General features: G+C 53.7%; 2 protein-coding genes across 5 annotated transcripts in view; both read right to left on the reverse strand.

Moving 5' to 3' along the window:
- The window catches only part of dbpa (D site albumin promoter binding protein a), a 12,565-nt gene extending 1,099 nt beyond the window's left edge, over window positions 1–11,466 (reverse strand). Inside the window, exons 1-5 of the mRNA XM_068333121.1 lie at window positions 10,838–11,466; window positions 6,927–7,192; window positions 6,547–6,736; window positions 2,312–2,556; window positions 1–1,988 (exon numbers count right to left, since the gene is read on the reverse strand). The exon at window positions 1–1,988 is cut by the window's left edge and continues 1,099 nt beyond it. Of these exons, the coding sequence (XP_068189222.1) occupies window positions 1,773–1,988; window positions 2,312–2,556; window positions 6,547–6,736; window positions 6,927–7,192; window positions 10,838–11,039 (1,119 nt within the window). The 5' untranslated portion in view covers window positions 11,040–11,466 and the 3' untranslated portion in view covers window positions 1–1,772. The remainder of the gene's footprint in view (window positions 1,989–2,311; window positions 2,557–6,546; window positions 6,737–6,926; window positions 7,193–10,837) is intronic.
- A 2,509-nt stretch (window positions 11,467–13,975) lies between these two features.
- LOC137607031 (zinc finger protein 594-like) lies at window positions 13,976–21,387 on the reverse strand. Of its 4 annotated transcripts, XR_011037951.1 has the most exons (4): window positions 21,153–21,387; window positions 20,547–20,601; window positions 14,676–19,602; window positions 13,976–14,543 (listed from the first exon to the last, which is right to left on the reverse strand). XR_011037951.1 is itself a non-coding variant. In XM_068332461.1 (3 exons), the coding sequence occupies exon 3, from the start codon at window positions 19,325–19,327 to the stop codon at window positions 15,380–15,382; it is 3,948 nt and encodes a 1,315-aa protein (XP_068188562.1). In that variant the 5' UTR covers window positions 19,328–19,602; window positions 20,547–20,601; window positions 20,925–21,387; the 3' UTR covers window positions 15,372–15,379. The 4 variants fall into 4 exon arrangements, 3 of the variants coding, with proteins under 3 accessions (XP_068188562.1, XP_068188563.1, XP_068188564.1); XM_068332461.1 differs by lacking the exon at window positions 13,976–14,543 and having other exon boundaries at window positions 15,372–19,602; window positions 20,925–21,387; XM_068332462.1 differs by lacking the exons at window positions 13,976–14,543; window positions 20,547–20,601 and having other exon boundaries at window positions 15,372–19,602.
- Between the last annotated feature and the right edge of the window lie 577 nt (window positions 21,388–21,964).

A 21,964-nucleotide genomic window follows, 5' to 3' on the forward strand; every position in this document is an offset into this window, starting at 1 on the left:
CTCCAGCTAACATGAGCTAGCGAAATTTGTTTTTGGTTTTTGGATTTGGGTAGTGTTAGCCATGCTAATAGCAGAAGGGTTTAGTGAACGTTCTGTTAGCCTGTCTGTTAGCCTGTCTGTTAGCCTGTCTGTTAGCCTGTCTGTTAGCCTGTCTGTTAGCCTGTCTGTTAGCCTGTCGTAGTTAAAACATAAACCGGTCCAAACCGACCCAAACCAGCAGCTGTGAAATTATTTGTAACAAGAAAAAAATCTGCTTCCATGAAACAAAACAAAACAAATTCACCGACGTTTTTATACGTTTTTTTATATCTATATATTTTATAGCTCAGACAAAAACACCTGAGAAAAAAACCGACAAAACGATCAGAAGGTTTCTGTTATATAATCAATCATGTATGTTACAACTATAATCACATGTTCAAGCATATATCATATACATATATATCTAGTGAGAGAATAGATCAATAATCAATAATCGATAGTACAGTTTATGGTACAGGAGGGTGTGGCTCCATGTGATCAATACGACAAAGAGCAAATCAATAGAAAGAATCAATCAAAGAAAAAGGAAGGGCGTCGGCTCTGAGGAGGCGTGGCCTGTGTCTGTGTGGGTGTGGCTTGTGAAGGATCGGATAAGGTCAGCACCATAGAAGTCCAGAACAACAACAACAACAACAATAAGAAGAGGGGGGGGGCCTGGGCGGGGCGTCCGCATGCGGAGAGGTCCGGGAAAACACACCCGACCGGAACCCGACTGGAACCAGAACCAGAAGTGGAACCAGAAACCACTTCCTGTTTACTCCAAAAACGAAGGAGTAAACAAAGAGAGAACGACCAAAACCTGAACCCACTTCCTGTTTACTCAATAAATCAAAGAGTAAACGTAGAGAGAGAAACCCGAACCCGGGAACGCCCCCGGGTGGCGGGGCTCCGCCTTCTTTCTTCTACCCCTGATTTCAAATCAGACGTGGAATCAAAGAGAAGATAAAAATCAAGAAGAAAAAAATTCGCAAACGATTTCCTCTAAAACTACAATTTTTGTTTGGACGCCGAAAAACAATCGTTACTAAGATGTCTGGCCCCGCCCCTCCTCGCACCGAGGGAGATCCCTGATTCGCCCGTGATACATTCTGTCACGCCTCCGACCGACCGGCTCCACGAAAATAGATTCTTTATTGGTTAATGCTAAACGACTGGGAGGAGGGGCGCGCCGCGTGGCCCCGCCCCCGCCCCGCCCCCGCCCATATATAAAATATACAAAAGATTATCTTCTCCTGACCCTCAGCTGATAGAAAAATATACAAGAATCCTGTGTCAAAATCTCTGCGCTATGGACGAACTTCCTCTTCCTCTTCTTCTTCCTCTTCTTCTTCCTCTTCCTCTTCCTCTTCCTCCCAGTTCAAAAATATACATGTTTTTGTCTCATTTATAGAAAAGCGCCCCCTGCTGGCTTCAATCCGGGCGTGTAGCTCGTGAGGTGAGATGTCATTTGAACCAACACCCTGTTTGAGGCGGTCGGGGGCGGAGCCTGAACGCACTACCTGCAAGAAACGCCGTGCAACACCGGCCGGCAGCGCCGGCGGCGAGGGCGGGGCGCCGGCGGCGCCGGGTCCAACTCGAAAGAAAACCAGAATCGTGTGGGCGTCACCCGGTGTCACACGGCGCTTACTGCAGGTCTACGCCCACCTTCCCCCCAAGCCCCGCCCACCTCAAATAAAGTGCTGCTAATCTCGGGGCTCCTCCCTCCCCCGGTGGTCTCCCTCGCCGCGGCCTCACAAGTCTCCGTGGCGACTCTCGTACTTGTTGATGATGTTGCGGCAGCGCCCCAGCTCCTTCCTCATGTCGGCCACTTCCTGTCGCAGCGCGGCGTTCTCGCGCTCCAGGAAGGCGGCGCGCACCGAGATCTGGTTCTCCTTCAGCCGCCGCGCGTCCCGCGAGCGCTTCGCCGCCTCGTTGTTCTTCACGCGCCGGCTCCAGTACTTGTCGTCCTGCGGGGGCGTGTTGGGGGGGTGTGGGCGGAGACAGAGAGGCGGGACAGAGCGAATGAGACGGGTCAGTCATGTGATGAGGGAGGACCGATGGAAGGAAAGGAGGGAGGGGGGGGAGAGATAGCTCAGTTGTCATGACGACAAGACACAACATCTTACCGACCAATCAGAGCCACCACTTGGAGATCATGTGACAGATTCGTCCACTAGAGGGCAGTGAAGAGGTGGGGCTAACACCACTGGAGCTAACGTTTCTAGCGTAAACACAGCTACATCAATGGGATGACTGGTCGGACAGCAAAGCATTGTGGGAGATGTAGTACCTTCTGCTCGTTGGGAACCAGCATCTTGCGCGCCTTCTTGATCATCGGCTGCGGCTTCAGCTCCTCGTCGGAGAAGCGGTGGCGCCGCGGGTCGAAGGCCTCCTGCCCCGGGACGCTGGACAGCGCCAGGTCGGCCGGGTCGGGGTCAAAGTTCACCATGATGTCGCTGCTGCCGTTAGCGCCCGCCGTGGGAGCGGGGGGGCAGCTGGACGTGGGGGACGCGTCCTGAGGCACCGCCTGGCCGCCTGGGAAGGAGAGGGGCGGGGTTACTCAGCATCCAATCAGCAGCCGGCGTCAACTGCAGATGACAGCCCACCTGGCTTCCGAGGTCAGAGGTCAAGCTAATGCTAACATGCTAAAGACGATGAGTTCTGATCACATGGCGCCTCGGTAAAAACATGATGTCATTGTAAACAACAACAACAAACGTTGACATGTTTCCACCTGTGTACACCTGTAAACATTTCCTTGTTTTTATTTTATTTTGTCTTTTCTGTCTTTTCTTCCTCTATTTCTCCTCCTTTTCTTTTCTTTTCCTTTCTCTTGTCATTTACTTGTTATCTCGTCCTCATCGTCCCATCTGCATCCCCGGATGAACGATCTGACTATTGAGACTATCAACAGGTTTGGCTGCAGTGACGCCGGTTCGCCACCAGGTGTCAGGATGGAGCCAGAGAGACTCTGGAGAGCAGCGAGTTCACGTCAGACCGAATAACAACTGATAACAAGATACTAAATATTACTGAATGTTACTGCAGTATTACTGCATTACTACTGCACATTTGTGAATAAAAACTGTATTAATACTGAATATTACAGAATATTACTGTATTATTACTGAATATTACTGAAATTATTACTAAATAATACTTTACATTATTCTTTTTGTTTTGACAGAGTACTACTCTCTTCACAGAGTAAAAATTTTTGATTGAGTTTTTTTATTTGCATTTTTCAAATCAGATTATTTAATGTTATCGTGGTGACACTCCCATGATGCATTGCAGCACATATCCCCTGTTTATCCGTCCCAACATCCTCTGCAGCATCACCAGATGATCTGAGCCGCTCTGGCAGCTGGACCCGCTGATCCGGGATCAGTCCAGAGCTCCACATCTGAACCTGATCCAGACCCCCCCCAGCCACCGCTAACCAGCCACCGCTAACCAGCCACCACTAACCAGCCACCACTAACCAGCCACCGCTAACCAGCCACTGCTATGCAGCCACCACTAACCAGCCACTGCTAACCAGCCACCGCTAACCAGCTAACGATGCTAGTTACTGTCACAACACTGATGATGCAAACAATGTTATATAAATGGTGCCACTGACTGACGATGCTAAAAATGTGTATCATGCTAACAATGCTAACAATGCTAACAATGCCACAGGAATAAGTTCTTGTTCCTTTTTCCTTTCAAATTCAAGTTAATTTAATTTGTCATAAAACATTTTTCTTACGTTCAAAATATGGACTAAATGTTACAGAATGTTTTTAAAACTGACCAATCAGTGCTGAGAGGAACAGGAAGTAGGTGGAGTCTCTTCACAAGGCTCTATGTGAGCCAATCAGATACTCCCATTAGAAAAGATGTTAGTTACATGTTAAGACTGTGATAGCATTTGAGCTAAAAGCGTTAGTGCTAACTCAGAATCGTGCACTAGACTAGCTAACTGGGTACCTATCCCTATTTGATTAGCTAGCCAGATGCTACACCTGTTAACTGTTAGCTTAGCTGGCTATAGTGAGGATTTTAGGATCAGACTAAAATCTTTTCAAATCCACTCAGGGTCTTCTGAGGGCGTGGCTCACGCCTTTAAAACCAGTCCCCGCCCCCTGCCGCTGAGGGCGTACTGTCCCTTTAAGAGCGTCTAATTAATGCGAAACCAAAGCTGCTTAAAAACATCGAATTCTAATCAGCAGGACACTGAAATCTTCCTTGGAGCGTCTTCAGCATCTGGTCCCGGTTTCCTGAGCACATGGTGAGGCCACGCCCACACGCTAACACACACAAACACACACACACACACACACCGACACGTGAACCTTCACCAGTGGACACACACACACACACACACACACACACACACACACACACACACACACCAGAAACAGGTGACACACCCCAGCAGACTGTTCCTAATGTCAACACACCGACTGGGTGTTATGTCACACATGGCCCCGCCCACTAAATCAGCACTAGTGCTCTGCTATTGGTTGCTCAGACGAGGAGGGCTGGTCACGTGATCAAACCTGGGGGGGCCCTGGAGGTGTGTTTTCACTCCTGACTTCCTGTCGGACTCACAGCTGTTATGTAAAAACAAACAGGACGTCCCGCCTCCAGACGGGACCCCCCTGGCCCCGCCCCCCAGTGAACCCATCCCCAGTGAACCCGCCCCCACCTTGTAGTGATGGACCGGGCGTGATCAGAACCCACCCGGTACCAAACCAATCACATCCCGTGTGAGGGGCGGAGCCTCGGAGCAGCCTGATGCTAAGCTAGCAGTTAGCCGCTAACATGTGAGAATTTGAAAGGCGCTGCTAGGCTGCTGCTAGCGCCTGATGCTAAGGCTGCTGTGCTAAGCTCCGCCTCTCTTTGCTGCTGCTCACGCATGAGCGGAGCTAGCATGGAGGCGTTTAGCTGTTAGCGGTTAGCGCTCCCTCCTCTTCCTCGCTCTATCAGCTGTTTCTCTGCTGCCTCGTCCTTGATGTTTATTCGCTCTTCTTCCTCCCCCCCCTTCCTCACCCCCCCCCCCCCCACTGGCTCTCTCGCTCTGATGCGTTCTGCAGCGGCACGTGACGCGGCGGCGGCGGCACATGGCCCGGGCGTGTGAGCCAGAGAGGAGGGGGGCGTTAGAGAAACAACCCCCCCTCAGTGCAGGCTGGTTAACCCTTCCCTCGCCAAGCTCTAAGCAGCTGAAGTTCGTTCTGCTCCTGATGAGGGGCCCCCGGGGGCCCCCAGACCCTAACCCTGACCTCTCAGAGCTTCATCGTGTTTAGTCATCGGTATCTGCGATCTGATTGGTCCTCTGATCCCGGTGCTGATGGATCAGAACCAATCAGAACCAATCACAACCCGCCGTCTGAACGTGGGCGGAGTTCAGCGTTTGATCTCTGGGCATTCCGCTCCGCCTCACTTCCCTCTTCACAGGAAGTGAACAGTTCGTGCCGCCGGCGCTTCCTCCCCCCCCGCTCCGGTCAGCAGGTTCAGGCGTCCTCCAGCCTGCAAAGGCTCATGGGAGTTTCTGATAGGTACTGACCTGGAAGCTGCTGGCGGCAAACAGCTGATCCCAGCAGGAAGACAGATGCGTCCAGTAGGAAACAAGGGGCGGAGCTAAAGCAGCCCCCGACCCTGAATAACAAATAATAAAACCAGTTCGCCCCCCACAATGAAACAAAACGGGTCCACACCAAAACTGAGTTCAGTGGACAACGCAGAATGCTAACGTCTGCTAGCAGGGCTTGTTGCTAGCATGTCTTTTCACTAGCGGCTAATGTAGTTCACAGAACGGCCACACGGGGGACATTAAAGGGTTAATGATGGAAATAAATGTGTGTAGAATTTAAAAATGGATTTAATTTAAACCTCATAGCAGCTGTTAGCTGATTAATGCTATTACTAATGCTAATAGTGTAGTTAGTGGTGCTAATGCTAGCTGAGGCTACGTTCTGGTTCGTCTGGTTTTTAAATCAAATAGAAAATTAAATTATTTTCGTGTTCAGTTTTTTTCCCGTCGGATGCTGCTGCTCCGTCGGATGCTGCTGCTCCGTCGGATGCTGCTGCTCCGTCGGATGCTGCAGCGCCACGGCGACTGGAGGGATTTCTGGCTGAGAGCACGGCGACGACTCGCTCACGTGTGGATAATGAAACCCGTCACACGCTCGTGTATGTTGGAGCTCGTGCACGCTCCCACGTGCACCAGCACAGGCACAGATGGCATGTATTCATGCTAGCGGGGGTAGTCAGGCGGCGCCGAACGACTCGGGCCTGGAGGCGGAGTCAACCTCACATCGCCTCGTGTCAGATTGGTCCTGATGCTGCTGTCCGGTTCTGATTGGTTCTGATTGGTTCTGATTGGTTCTGATTGGTTCTGATTGGTTCATGATGCATCGCTAGCAGTGATAGCAACATTCTTCTCTTCCACCACCACAAATTCATCCACTAGCAACCCAGCGCTAACCAACCAACTGGACCAGAATCACCCCCCCAGCTTGGCTTTCACTCACTCACCATGTAGACACTCGGGTCCTCCCATCATGCCTTGCTGCTGCTGAGGCGGTGGCGGCGGCTGGACGGTCTCCAGTCCCAGCAGCGAGGAAGAAGAGGATGAAGAGGACATGGAGGATGAGGAGGAGGAGCAGGGCGGGGGGGAGGTGGGCGGGCACTGGGAGCTCTGATTGGGCACCGCCGACTGGGAGCTCTGGAGGGGGGAAGAGATGCTAACGTTAGCGCTAGCAATGAAGATCAATGAGGCTACATGAGCTAGCATTGTTAGCACAGCCACCTCTAAGTGTTCAGGTTACATCATACTTTAACTGTTTACCTGTGGTTTACCTGGATAAAGGAGGCGGGGCCACCACACATGCTAACGTTAGCGTAGCGGGGCTCACCTGGGAGGGGATCTGGGCGCTGGCGGAGCTGGGGCCGCTGCTGTGCATCCCCATCCCGTTCTCCGTCAGGAACTCCTCCAGGTCCATGTACTGCAGCTGGAACAGGCCCCCGTCACACGGGAGGGTCCGCTCCCACAGCAGGGGCCCCAGGAAGGCCGACTGGGAGTTGGGCCGCAAGGCGCCGGACCCCAGGGCTCCGCCCACCCCCGTGGGTCCGGTGTGGACCCCCAGAGAGTCCTCGTCGGAGTCCAGGGGCTTGTCTTTGTCTGGAGGTGAGGAGGACGAGTTCTGTTAGACGGACCCGGGTCACACACTGATGACATCGTCCCCAGTCATTGGTTCCCCAGGATCACTGTGGAACCAATGACTGGAGGTCTCAGGGCTGACGCCATCTGTTCCACAAACCTGGACTATTTTAGAGGTCCAGAGGATTTCTGCTGGACGTAGAGGTCCACCAGACCACGTATATTAAACCCAGATACACCAAACCCAGATACACTAAACCCAGATACACTAAACCCAGCTACACTAAACCCAGATACACTAAACCCAGCTACACTAAACCCAGATACACTAAACCCAGATACACTAAACCCAGATACACTAAACCCAGATACACCAAACCCAGATACACTAAACCCAGATACATTAAACCCAGATACACTAAACCCAGATACACTAAACCCAGATACACTAAACCCAGCTACACTAAACCCAGATACACTAAACCCAGATACACTAAACCCAGATACACTAAACCCAGATACACTAAACCCAGATACACCAAACCCAGATACACTAAACCCAGATACACTAAACCCAGATACACTAAACCCAGATACACTAAACCCAGATACACAAAACCCAGCTACACTAAACCCAGATACACTAAACCCAGATACACTAAACCCAGCTACACTAAACCCAGATACACTAAACCCAGATAAAACCAAACCTAGATACACTAAATCCAGGTACAAGAAATCCAGATACAAGAAATCCAGATAAACTAAACCCAGATACACTGAACCCAGATACACTAAACCCAGATACACTAAACCCAGATACACTAAACCCAGATACACTATACCCAGATACACTAAACCCAGCTACACTAAACCCAGCTACACTAAACCCAGATACACTAAACCCAGATACACTAAACCCAGCTACACTAAACCCAGCTACACTAAACCCAGCTACACTAAACCCAGCTACACTAAACCCAGCTACACTAAACCCAGATACACTAAACCCAGATAAAACCAAACCTAGATACACTAAATCCAGGTACAAGAAATCCAGATACAAGAAATCCAGATAAACTAAACCCAGATACACTGAACCCAGATACACTAAACCCAGATACACTAAACCCAGATACACTAAACCCAGATACACTAAACCCAGCTACACTAAACCCAGCTACACTAAACCCAGATACACTAAACCCAGATACACTAAACCCAGCTACACTAAACCCAGCTACACTAAACCCAGCTACACTAAACCCAGATACACTATACCCAGATACACTAAACCCAGCTACACTAAACCCAGCTACACTAAACCCAGATACACTATACCCAGATACACTAAACCCAGCTACACTAAACCCAGCTACACTAAACCCAGATACACTGAACCCAGATACACTAAACCCAGATACAATAAACGCAGATAAAACCAAACCCAGATACACTAAATTCAGATACAATGAACCCAGATACATTAAGCCCAGATACAATAAACCCAGGTAGACCAAACCCAGCTTCACTATATCCAGATACTATTAACTATTTATGTTTGACCCCCCCCCCCCTGCTGCCACGATCGCACAAATTTCCCCACTGTGGGACAATAAAGGTATTATTATTATTATTATTATTATTATTATTATTATACAACAAACCGTGATACACTCAAGCCAGCTACACTAAACCCAGATACACTAAACCCAGATACACACAGCTATCAGCAGTTAGCGGCTAATCAATCAATCACCTTTTTTTATATAGTGTTTAATCACATCAGAGACATTCCAAAGCGCTCTACAGACAGAGGAGCATTAGCGACGGTGGAGATGGTTCCGTCTCCACAGCCTGTGTGAACGGGGTTTAGCCCCTCAGTTTAGCATGCTAACACTTCAGGGACGGGGGGTGGTCGTGTGTGAGGGTGATGATGACTCTTCATCCTGGCTGATCATTTAAAAACAGAAACGAGTGAAAAAACGAGCTGAAGGAAGAGATGAGACGAAGAGGGGGGGGGTGAAACCGACTGGACGCCAGAATCACGCGTCGTCTTCACGCCCCTGAACGCACCGCCGCCACCATCTTCCTCAGCCACAGATCATGTGATCAGACACGGGTTCGCTAAGGCCTCGGAGCCTGTTGCTCGCCGTCACCACCTCTTTCTTAGGGTTACATCAGGGAGGTCACCAGAGGTCACCGGGGGTAACTAGTGGGCGGAGCCACTTGATCTCTTTAAAACATCGTTTATAAGTCGCCCTCCTGAGCGCGACAGCCGCTGATGATGTCATCGTCACAGCGAGACAGGAAAGAGAGGCATGCTGGGTAATGTTTGTCACGGCAGCCGGTGGATGAGAATACATTCAATCCCACTCAAACCTTTATTTAAACAGCGGTCCAACACAAACGCTGCTGCTGCTTTTTAACAATCACATTTCTTTTTATAAACCCTCCTCCTCCTCCTCTTCCTCCCCTCCTCCTCCTCTTCCTCCCCTCCTCGTCCTCTTCCTCCCCCTCTCCTCCTCATCCTACCCTCCTATTCCTCTTCATCATCATCATCATCATCATTTCAAATACCAAAAAGAGGAGGAAGGCTGAAAGGAAGAGTGTTGGAGGTAACCTCTGTCTTTAGTACACCTTCCCACTCAGTCACGTGCACACACACACACACACACACACACACACACAGACACACACACACAGACACACACACACACACACACACACACACACACACAGACACACACACACACACACACACACACACACACACACACACACACACAGACACACACACACACACACACACACACACACACACACACACACACACACACACACACACACACACACACACACACACAGACACACACACACACACACACACACACACACACACACACACACACACACACACACTCTCAGTCAAACCAATCAATTTGTTTTTACAGCATGCAGGTCTCTTTAAGCCCAGCAGGGGGTGGTGTTACTGAGGTGAACACACAGGAAGTCGGTGGTTTAAGCTCCGCCTCTTCCCTATCACACTGTTAGCATGAAGCGTGACAGCATCTGCAGCGCTCTGCTCAATTAGCCGTTAGTTTGAAGCCAAAACCAAACCGCTAGCGTCATGCTAACAAACATCCGACCTGCTGCAAATGTTAGCTAACGCCGCTGAGGGAAGAAAGCTAGCACGTTAGCATGAACAGATATGCTGCGTCGCTACCATGTTAGCATGAACAGCCGGGTCACGTCGCTACCATGTTAGCATGAACAGCCGGGTCACGTCGCTACCATGTTAGCATGAACAGCCGGGTCACGTCGCTACCATGTTAGCATGAACAGCCGGGTCACGTCGCTACCATGTTAGCATGAACAGCCGGGTCACGCCGCTAGCATGTTAGCATGAACAGCTGGGTCACGCCGATAGCATGTTAGCATGAATTCAGATGATGATGTCACAGCTATTCCTGTACTAAAGTTTACATGAGGGGGCGGGGCCCTCTGACCCCCCTGAAACCCCGCCCCTGGTTGGAATCTGACATCAACTCTCATCACCGATAATCGATCGATCGTTCAGGTTTTCAGATAAATTGCACATTGATGACACATCTAATGTCACGCAGTGACGTCACGCGGGGCAGTCACGCGCACGCGCGCGCTCACCTTTCATCTCGCAGCAGTCCTTCACGCCCCTCGGGTCCGCCTTGATTGGCAGCTGCAGCAGCGACTTCAGGTTGGTCATGGAGGTCATGTGACCGCCGGGGGGGCCGCTGCCCACCGGGCCGCTCGTGGCCCCGAACTGGGGGCTGGTGGCCCCCCCGGAGGGGAGGTCCGGCGGCAGGAGCTGAGCGAGAGACCGGGACATAACTTCTGGAGGGGGGGGGCTGCAGACTGTTGAGTTCAGGATCAAATAATCCAATTAGCGCGAGGGATGCACGCGCGCGCCGTCCGACAAGGTGCGTTCAGGGTCTCCACCTGAGGTCCCGCTGGGCCGCCCGTCCCATGAAGAAGAAGAGAGCGCGGGGTTTACCTCCACGGTGACACCATGACCGGAGCGAACAGGTTCCGGTCCGGAACGGTTTAATCCGCGGAGGAGAAGAAAAGAGGGAAGAACCGCGATAGACGGATGGGGTGAGCGAAGAACGAAGATGGAGGAAATAAAGAGGGAAAAACAATAATAATATCCGGTAGAATGAGAGATAGATGGACTGATGGCTCCTGAGTCCTCCCCCTCTCCCTCCCTCTCTCTCTCTCTTTCTCACGCACTCCGTCGCTCTTTCTGACTCCCCCTCTCCCTCTCCCTCTCCCTCTCCCTCTCCCTCTCTCTCCCTGTCAGCTGGAACCAACACGGGCCGCACCAGTGACGTCACCGCTCACGGGGGAAAGTTGCTTGGAGGCGTGTAACGTTTGCATATGCAGACCACGCCCCCAGCGGCTCTACATCGTGGTGATTTCAGGGGGATCGGGAAATCTGAGCATCCTCATCATGAGAATCCGAACCGGCGTGTTTAGAGTTAATTAACCAGAACCCGTTCTGTCACCGGAAATAAAAAAGCTCAGGATAAAATTTTAATTCTATGAATTAAAACACAATCTTCATTTATTCCTTCATTCCAGTCGCGCGCATTAAATCAAATATTATTTAAATTGCTTTTTCATTTAAATTGCTTTTTCCTTTAACAGACCCTGAACGCAGCACACCTTGGCCCCGCCTCCCCGGATGGGCCGTGAACGCACCCCTCCCGTCTTCTCTCACGCTGTCATTTAACCATGATCTAAATGGAGTCATTAAACATGACGTTAACGTGTCGGGCTGTTTCCCGCCGTCACGTCACGTGACGGATGCCTTCAAAGGTGTTGTTTTGATCGTGAACGTCACGTGACCTCTTCTTCTTCTTTGGTGGTTTTAACGCGGTCAAACTTCAGCCGCGTCACGCAGAAACCCCACGCGGCTCGCGCTCGGTCTCGTGGAGCTTAATGCTATTTACCCGCGCGGTCGGTGTCCCTGTTTGCCTCGCGCGTTCTCAACAGCACGGAAGCACATGGCTCCGGCACGCGCGACTGTTGTCTACCGGCGATCCGCTGAGCCGCGATTGGCTGAAACTAGGTCACTCTCGGCTGCTACCGGCTCCAGATTGGACAAAATTAGGTCACAGTCTCCGCCCACAGGTTTCCCCATGCCAGTGCCGCGTGACCGCAAGACCGGAGGGGGAGGGGGGAGGGGCGCGGGAGGGGGCGCCGGGATGAGTGTTTCACTTCAAGAGGAAAAATCACTTCATGTCTGAAGAAAGAATTAATAAATAAAACAATGAAATTAACATTACTGTGGTTTAAAGCTTCCAGTTAAAAGGTAAACAAGCTAATGTCATGTTATATTATATTTATCATATATTTATTTAGATATTTATATATAAATCAATGAATTGATAATAAATGATAAAATAATAATTTTGAATACTTTATATATATATTATAAACAATAATTTATAAATTTAGAAGCATACCAAATTATAAATACAAATGTATATATAATTCATACAGTATATAAATATAAATATAAAATATATATATATATATTTATGAAGATGAATTATATTGTATTATTTAATATTTCTCTTTTAAATCCGTCTAATGACATCATGTGTTTGAAGGACTAATCCTCATTACTTCTTTAATTCAAGTGATTGTAATTAATTGTTCAACTTTATTTGTGATAATCATTTCAAGTTCGTTTGGTTTAGTTTTATTTTTACTCCGGTCTGCAGATCGATTTTATTCTCATTCCTGTTTTGGAGTATTGATAAAGGGATAATAGAAGGGAAGGATAATGACCAGGGTCTGAGTGGGCGTGTCCCTGTCTCTGGGGGGCGTGTCCGTCCCACAGTGTTTCCTGTTGATCTCAATGTGACTGAACTGGAATCTGATGCAGCAGCTGCTCTGTGGGAACAACAGTTCCTGGAAGGACCTGGAAAAGCCTGGAGGTCCAACCGGGTGACTCACGTCAGATAGACGTGTGTGTGTGTGTGTGTGTGTGTGTGTGTGTGAACGCATCACGCACAGTGAGATTATGATAATGATTAGTTGAATGCCATTATTTCCCTCGGGGTCCTGCTGACTTCATCTCAGTGTATTTCGGTTGCGCCCCCTAGTGGCGGTTTATCAGGGACGCAGCCAGAGGCGTCGACGACAGGAAGTGCAATGTTTCAAAAGGATTTTAAAACCTTAAAGGCTGAACTATTAATCGCCAGAAAAATCAAATTATTAGAAAATAAGGTCTTAATAAAAACTTATGGCAAATTTGTTTAAAAAAATCTTTTACATAAATTTGCATACCTGACCTTTAATTGGTATAATTTTTGCTAAATCTGGATTTTTGCATACATCAAATCTTAAATGGAAAAATGTTAAGTTTATGACTTAGGAGTCTCAAAATCCTGCACCTTCTTATCACAATTTAATAAGTATATTTAAGTAAAGTAAAATGTTTTTTTTAAAAAAATAAGCATATATACATATACAGTATATGTACATACTAGCAGGAACCCGTGGAAATTCCACGATAAAACAATATCAGACCTCAAACTGAACATATGAAAACGAATATATTACAATAAACCAAGCGCACCCATCACAGAATTCTCAAGTGAGCTTATACAAAAAAAAAAAAAATATATATACCCTATTATATACATATATAAAAGTATATTTTAGCATTTTTTTTTCAAGATAAAAATTTGATAAGTATAAATATAACATTACATTTAGTTCATTTAATCTTTAGTTTGGGGTTTGAGGTGAAATCAGTTTGAACCAACGCCGTAACGCTTCAGACTTTTTTTTTATTGGAGGGTTTTGAACAACTCACTTTTAGGCAAAGAAAAGGATAGTAATTTAGTCATATTACATGTTTAGTTGTACAGAGAAAAGAACACGCCTGACAGAACCTAACATGGACTATGTGAACACGCCGCTTACAAAACGACGCGGGAACAGGAAAGAAAAGAACAGAAGTCACATCGATACATTTACTCATCCCACATTTTACCCCCCCTCCCAACGCGTTCCCTCCCCCCATACGATACCAACAATGATAAATGATACTGGAGTAAAAAACCACAAATCAATAGATATAAAATAGAACAGGTCGTACAGTACGCCGCTTAACAGTCGCGTTCTCAGCGCTACGTCTGTTACCGCGGTAACGGAATCCATCCGCCCATTTCTGAAATGTCAGTGTCCGATAACGGAATAACAGCCCTGAACCCATAACGTAATAATTTATGACCCAAAGCTAACCCTAAAGCTAACACAAACCCTAGCCCTAATGCTAACCTGAACCCTTGATTACCCAGAAGCCGGAGTCGATCCACTGGAGGTTAACGTCGCTGAAGACGTTCTCCTCTCGTCCATCAGCTCTGAAGGTGTCTGATGGACCAGAGGAGAACGTCTTCAGCGACGTTAACCTCCAGTGGATCGACTCCAGCGTCTGGAGAACCTCCACCTGGATGACTGAGAACCTACAGAACCCCTAAAGCTAACTCTAAACGTAATGCTATCTCTAATGCTAACCCGAACCCCTAAAGCTAACCCTAACCCCCAACCCTAACTGCACCCCTAGTGCTAACTAACTGCTAAAGCTAACCTTACAGCTAATGCTACATAACCCCCCAACCACAATTGTAACCTAACCTTTAATTATTACGTTATTAGCTAACAGATACCGGCTGTTATTACGTTAACGTCTCCCTGGGGGGCTTGGCCTCTCCCTGGGGGGGGCGGGGCCAGGTCTCCCAGGGGGGGCGGGGTCGAGAGACTCTCCACTGGGTACAAACAAGCACGAACAGACAGGAACTAGACCGTTAACTGAAGGTGAAAAAATAAAGTGGTACTAAAAGGTACCGCACCTCTACGTCAATGTAAAAACACTGCTAGGGGGTGGGGTCAGCTCGTCAAACAGGTGCTACCAAAAAGGCCCCGCCCCTTCACCTTTGGCGAGGGGGCGGGGCAAGACACCGAAGGCGGTTGAGTTCTGGCCTTTAAAAGTCCACAGTCTCTTCTGCAAACCACCTCCGCGGGGCGTTAGGATGGGGAGGGCCGCGGGGGCGGGGCTACAGTCCTCACGCTGACCCCGCCCCCTCCCCCGGTCTTTTTGTTAAAAACTTGATCGGATTATTTAAAAAAAATAAAAAGTCTAAAAAAGCGGCTCTACTGGCTGAACTCCGTCAAGACGGTCGATCTCTCCGGGGGCACCGGCGCCGTTAGCGGGAGCGGCGCTGTTAGCGGGAGCGGCGCTGTTAGCGGGAGCGGCGCCGCTAGTGGGAGTGGCGCCGCTACCTCGTCGTCCTCGTGCTGGACCAGCTCCCAGGCCCCGCCCATCCCCCGGCAGGAGAAACGGTGGCGCGCCAGCAGCTGGGGGCTCCAGTAGCGGCGCCGGCAGCGGCGGCACTGGAAGGCGGCCTGCTTCAGGTGGCGGGCGCGGTGCCGCAGCGCCTTCCTCAGCGAGGCGGCGCGCCGGCCGCACGCCTGGCAGCGCAGACGGGCGCGGCGCCCCGAAGTGCGTGGCGGGTGCCTGACGGCGTAGTGCACCAACAGCGAGCCCGCCTTGGCGTAGGTGGCGCTGGGGCAGATGGGGCAGGGGAAGCGCTTGATGGGCACGTCCATGGAGGTCAACCCGACGACCTTCACGGCGCCGCCGGACCAGGACTTGACCCGCAGAGCACCGCCCTTCGCCCTCAGCTGTGCCAGCATCTTCTTCTTGTTGAGCTGCGCCTGCCGCTTGCCCCGCCTCCTCCTCAGGAGGAGGAGCTTGCGGCGGGTGTCCTTACTGAGGGGCACGCCCACCAGCTTGCCGTCCCTCATGATGCTGTGGATCACCACCCGCCGCTTCCTCTTCTTGCGCTGCTTCCTCGTCTGTCCGTGTCGCTTCTGGAAGCTTTTGGAGCGGTAGTGAAAAGGATGCTGGGATTGCTGCTGCTGGGGGGCGCCGCCTTGAACCGCTTGCGACGCCCCGGCGTAGCTGGCCCCCGACACGTCGTAGAAGAGCGGCGAGAAGCCGGCGGGCGGCGCCGGGCTGACGCGCTGGCCCTGGCGGTCCAGGCCGTGCTGAGACATCCTGTGACGCACCAGGCTGTTGGAGTAAGCGAACGCCTTCCCGCACACGTCGCACCTGAACGACTTCTCCAGCCCCACGCCGCCGCTGTGCACCGTCTGCTGATGCGCCGTCAGGTGGAAGTAGTGGCGGAAGGACTTCCAGCAGACGGTGCAGGTGTAGAGGCGCTGGGACGGCGTCCCCCGCGTCGGGGACTTCTCCCCCTGCGAGCAGGAAGTGAAGAAGTCGGTCTGTGCGGCGGCGGCGCCTTTGATGCGGCGCCCCTGGCTGTCGATCTCGCCGCGGCGGTGCAGCTTCCCGTGGCGGACGAGGCTCTGGGCGTAGGCGAACATCTTGGCGCACAGGTTACACTTGTAGTTCTTCTGGCCGGAGTGGACGGTCAGGTGCTTCGTCAGGTGGAACGGCTCGCGGAACGTCTTCCCACACACCTCGCACGCGTGCGGCTTCTCGCCCGTGTGCACGCGGTTGTGCCGCCGCAGCGTCTCGGCGCGCCGGAAGCGTTTCCCGCAGATCAGGCAGCAGTACGGCCGCTCCGAGCCGTCGCCCTGAGGGGCGGGGCTACGCCGCCGTCGCACCGCGGCGTTGGGATCGCGCTTCTCCCGTGGCTTCCGGGGGCGGCGGGGCTTGGCGAGGGGCTGGCTCGGATGGGTGAGGGGGATGGTGGCGCCGTTGAGGCCGGATGTCGACGACGGCCCCCCCATGTTAAACCCCAACCCCCCCAGGAGGCCGCCGATGATGTCCCGCCTCTCGCCGTCGCGGCTCTCCGTGTTGATGTCGCAGGAGGCGGCGGCGGCGGCCGCGATGGCCGACATGGCGCTGCTGGTGACCTCGTCCTCGGAGTCGTCCAATAGGGAGGAGAGGGGGAGGTGTGGCTGCTCCGGCGGGGGGGGCGGGTGGTGGTGGTGCTGCTGGTTCTGGGGGTGGGGGTGGAGCGTCGGGGCGAGCGGCGCCTTGCGGAGCGTCTGACTGGTCATCCCGCCCGCGTCGGACGCGTACAGACTGGGGGGCTGCGACCGCCGGTAGTCGTCCACCCCCCCGCCGCCGCCCCCGTAGGACTGGCTCTGGTAGCCCCTCCTGGAGTAATCCGTGGCGTACTTCTCGCCCGCCATCGACCCGTTGTTAGCAGACATCCCCGCCCTCGCCAGTTTCCCGCTGCTGACGCTGGAAGTCCCGCCCCTCCCGGGGGCGGAGCGGTTCTTGGAGCTGCGGGGGGGCTTCCCGCAGGCGCCGGAGGCGGCGTGGTTGAGCAGCGAGGCGCTCTCACGGAAGCAGCGCCCGCAGGCGGGGCAGCGGAACGGCTTGTCGTCGTGGATCTTCTCGTGGCGCGTCAGCGACTCCCGGCGGTTGAACGACTTCTGGCAGACGCCGCAGACGAAGGGGCGGTTCTCCGAGTGCGTCACGCTGTGCTGGATCAGGTGACCGCGCTTCTTGAAGCGTTTGCCGCACTCGCCGCAGCAGAAGATGCGTTCGGGGCTGGGGGAGGCGCCGTCCGACTTCCTGCGGCTGTCGGGCGTCAGGCCGTGGCTGCGCAGGTGGCGCCGCAGGCTGGACAGGTGCGTGAACGTCTTCCCGCATTCGCCGCAGTGGTAGAGAGGCTCCGCCTCCGCCTGCGCCGACGAGCCGCCGCGGCGATCCTGGCTTTTCGATGAGGTCTGGTTGCCGTTGGCGACCAGCACGGAGGTGGAGTTGGAGGACGGCGCGGCGGACGAGGACGACGACACGGCGGAGGACGACTGAGACGACGGCGACAGGAGGGCGGGGTGCGGCTCGCCCCCGATGGAGGCTCCGCCCCCCACCAGGCCAGAGGCGGAGCTCTGGCTGTGCCCTCCCCCCCCGCCGGAGCCGCTGCTGCTGTCGGCCTTCCTCTGGGGCAGGTACCCCGCCATCGCCTTCTTCCTGCGGCTCCCGCCCCCGCCGGACGAGTCGCCTGACTTCCCCCCCCCGTCGTCTTTAGACAGCGACAGGTGCAGGGGGAGGGGCAAGGGAAGCCCCGCCTCCTGCTGCATCAGCGAGGCGATCTGGTTGGAGGAGAGCACCGGGATGCTCTGGAAGTCGAAGCCCCCCAAGGGGGCGGGCTGGGGGGCGGGGTGCAGTGGGTGCGGGTGGTGGGGGGCGTGGCCGTGGGGGTGGGACAGAGCGTGGGAGGTCAGCTGCTGCTGCTGCTGCTGGGGCTGCGGCGTCGCGTGGGTGTGGCCGTGGGAGGAGTGGAGGGCAGGGGGCGGGGCCAGGGCGGCGTTGGCGTCGCCCCCCTGCCCCAGCCCCAGCCCCAGGTGGTTGTGGGTACCCAGGAACTGCTCCAGGCTGCTGTTGGGGGGGACGCCGGACAGGAAGTACTGGTTGGCGGCCAGCATGCAGCTGAACTGCTGGTGGAGGCTGCGGGGGTCCGACTGCCCCACCAGGGGCACTGCCGCCCCCCCCGACGGGTTGTTGGACGCCGACGAGGACGTGGCGGTGGAGGGGGAAGAGGAGGAGGGGGCTCCAGAGGATGGCTGGGGGACGGACAGGCCTGGGTGGAGGGGGGGCGGCGGCGGCGCCGAGGTCACCACCCCCCCGCCGCCGCCGCCCCCGCCAAAGTCGAAGCGCCCCATCCCGGAGTGGAGCTGCTCCTGGGCCAGCGCCGCCTCCGCCGGGTGGAAGGGCCGCAGGAACTGGGGGTACCCCGAGGTGGCGCCGGTGCCCCCTCCCCCGCCGCTGCTGCTGCTCATCTTGCTGGACTTCCTGGAGCTGTGGGACGACGAGGACGACGACTGGCTCTGGTGGGGGAGGGGCGGCGGCGCCGCGCTCATCTTGGCGAACAGGGAGGAGGAGTCGGCGAAGGCGTTGGAGCGCGAGCTCTGGAGCGACCCCAGCCCCAGCCCCGACAGGAGGGACCCCGAGGCGTCGGCCGCCGGGGGGGGGTGCTGCTGGAGCTGCTGCTGGTGCTGCAGCTGCACCTGCTGCTGGTGGCTCAGCTGGCGCTCCAGGCCCAGGCCCTTGAACTGGTGCGCCTGGTGGCCGCTCAGCATCTCCAGGATGTCCATGGGGTATTTACTGAACTGGAACATCTCCACCGCTGGGGGGGCACGTCTACCGCCCGACCGCGCCTCGTCCCGGGGCGACCTTCGACCCCGACGCGTCCCGATAATCCACCAAAAAAACTACGCGTCAAAGCGTTCGAGTCACCAAAGCTAACGGCTATCAGAGGACTGTCTGTAGCGGTGCGTTCAAGTGTTCCATCACCGCGTCGGTTTTTTCAGTCCCGTAAAGTGGAGCGCATCCGTCACGTCAGTGGAGGGGGGGGCAGCTGCGTCACCACCCGTCACGGAGGTCCAAGGAGCGCCTGACGGAAAAGGAGACAGACGAGACGTTAGCGATGCTGGGAAGACTGAGAATTGCTCAAAGGACGTAGCTTCTGTTCTGTATGACTGGCTAAAGCTAATGCTAACTTATAACAGTAAAACGAGAGAAAGCTAACGCTACGATAACAGTAAAATGGGCTAAAGCTAACATGATAACAGTACAATGAGCTAAAGCTAACATGATAACAGTACAATGAGCTAAAGCTAACATGATAACAGTACAATGAGCTAAAGCTAACATGATAACAGTAAAATGGGCTAAAGCTAACATGATAACAGTACAATGGGCTAAAGCTAACATGATAACAGTACAATGAGCTAAAGCTAACATGATAACAAACGAGCATTGGACAGCGCCTTCGCTGCCCCCCTGTGGTTTCTGGTGGTTCAAGCATTTAAAGACGTAAAGAAGGTAAACAGGTAAATAAGCACAACTGTAAACAAACAACGGTAAAAAAGCAAAAGAGTAAACAAACAAACAAGTCCAAAGGTAAATAAACACAAACACCTGTAAACAAACACACACAGGTAAACAGACCGATCACACGGCTGCGTTCCAACCCGTTTAACGGTGAACCGGTGGGGGGGCGTCCGGGTCCCTGATTGGTCCGATGTGTTTGTTTGTTTGTTTGTTTGTTTGTTTGTTAGCGGGGTCAGAGCAGGTCCAAACAGAGGATGGAACTCTCCCCCTTCACAGGACCCGGATCCGGGTTCTGTGTCTGTGTGAGACCCCCCCTAGACCTGAACCAGAACCAAACCAGCCCCCCCCCAGCACCCCGTTAAACCATCAGCTGGTTCCGGTTCGGCAGAACCCTAACCCCCCTGCGGGTCGTCCAGGTGATGGGTTACAGGTAACTGGTTCTACCGGGGGGTCCACCGGGGGGGTCCACCGGGGGGGTCCACCGGAGGGGCCCACCCGTCTTACCGGTAGGTCCGCGGCTCCGGTGTCGGTGTGTTCTCCGGTTCTTCAAACGGACCGCCTGGAACAGAAACCGGGAGGTTAACCGGGTCGGACCCCCCCGCTAGCATCAGGTTTAGCTAGCTCAGCTAAACCTGATGCTAGCGCTAGCATAAACATTAGATTGTCGCGCGCCGTGACGTAAATAAACACGCGGGAAGCGGAGAGTTTCTACCGCAGCTAGCTGTGTGCTAACGCTAGCATCACGCTGCTAACGCTGCTAGCTGCCCGGCTAGCGCTAGCCCCGCTAGCCCCGCTAGCCCCGCTAGCAGCGTTAGCAGCGTTAGCAGCGTTAGCAGCGTCTGTGGGGGGCGGCGGGGGGCGGGGGCACGGTGGGGGGGTTACCTGTGGCGGACCGAGTCTGGACGCGAACGGGGCTCAGAACCACCGGCGGGGGGGCGGCGGGACGGAGCGGGAGGCCGCGGTGCGGGGGGGCCTACGGGCTGCCAGCGGGGCCTCCCCCCACATCCGTGAGAAGCGGCGCGGAGGCCCGGCGCCCCTCGGCCCGCTAACAAAAGCTCTGTCCGCCGGCCCGCGCCGACGCCTCCATTGTCCCCCCCCCCGGGTTAATACCTCCGCCCGCGGCGTCGCGGCGTCGTGATTTCCCGTCGGTGCTCCGCCGGCTGGCCGCTCTCCGCCCGTGTCGGTGCTCGGTGTCCCCCTCCTCCGATGCTGCCAGCGGTAAAATGGTCGTTTCCTGTCTGCATAATGGTTCCGGGTGGAGTCGACTCCGGTCGGTCAGTCCGGCCGCGACCACACCGCCTCCGCCGCCTCGCGTCCGCCCCGCGCCGCGCGGGACACACAGCCGTCGGTAACGGGGCGCGCGCGTGCGTGCGTGCGTGTGCACGCGTTCGCACGCCGTTCAAAAAGATGACATAGTGTCACTATGGTGTGTGTGTGTGTGTGTGTGTGTGTGTGTGTGTGTGTGTGTGTGTGTGTGTGTGTGTGTGTGTGTGTGTGTGTGTGTTTCACACCAAGTGTGTGAAATTTTAATGAGCCAATCAGTGATATCATCAGGACTCCTGCTGCAAAGTGTGTGTGAATGTGTGTGTGTGTGTGTGTGTGTGTGTGTGTGTACACCTGCACCAGGTAAAAGTTAGATCAGCTGATCTCAGATTTATTATATTCTATGTATTTATTGATTATTGATTAATCAGAGGAACAAACTGTAATGTGGACACCGGGCCAGCGGGGGGCGCTCTGGCTGTTCCACACAGGTGCAGAGAAACACTTCCTGTCTCGGAATCAGTCTTGGGACACTGACCGTGTCCTGGACAGAGGTGGACTCTGCTGCTTGACTAGGATTGACGTGCTAACCGCTCTAACTAACCACGCTTACACGCCAACTGATGATGTCACATGGGGGCGTGTCCTCAGGTTCACAA

This window comes from Antennarius striatus, chromosome 14, assembly GCF_040054535.1.
Source record: "Antennarius striatus isolate MH-2024 chromosome 14, ASM4005453v1, whole genome shotgun sequence".
Classification (NCBI taxonomy): domain Eukaryota; kingdom Metazoa; phylum Chordata; class Actinopteri; order Lophiiformes; family Antennariidae; genus Antennarius; species Antennarius striatus.

Bases quoted from the DNA above. Each gene is read 5' to 3' on its own strand.
- LOC137607031 (XM_068332462.1), bottom strand. From the start codon at position 19,327: ATGTTCCAGTTCAGTAAATACCCCATGGACATCCTGGAGATGCTGAGC.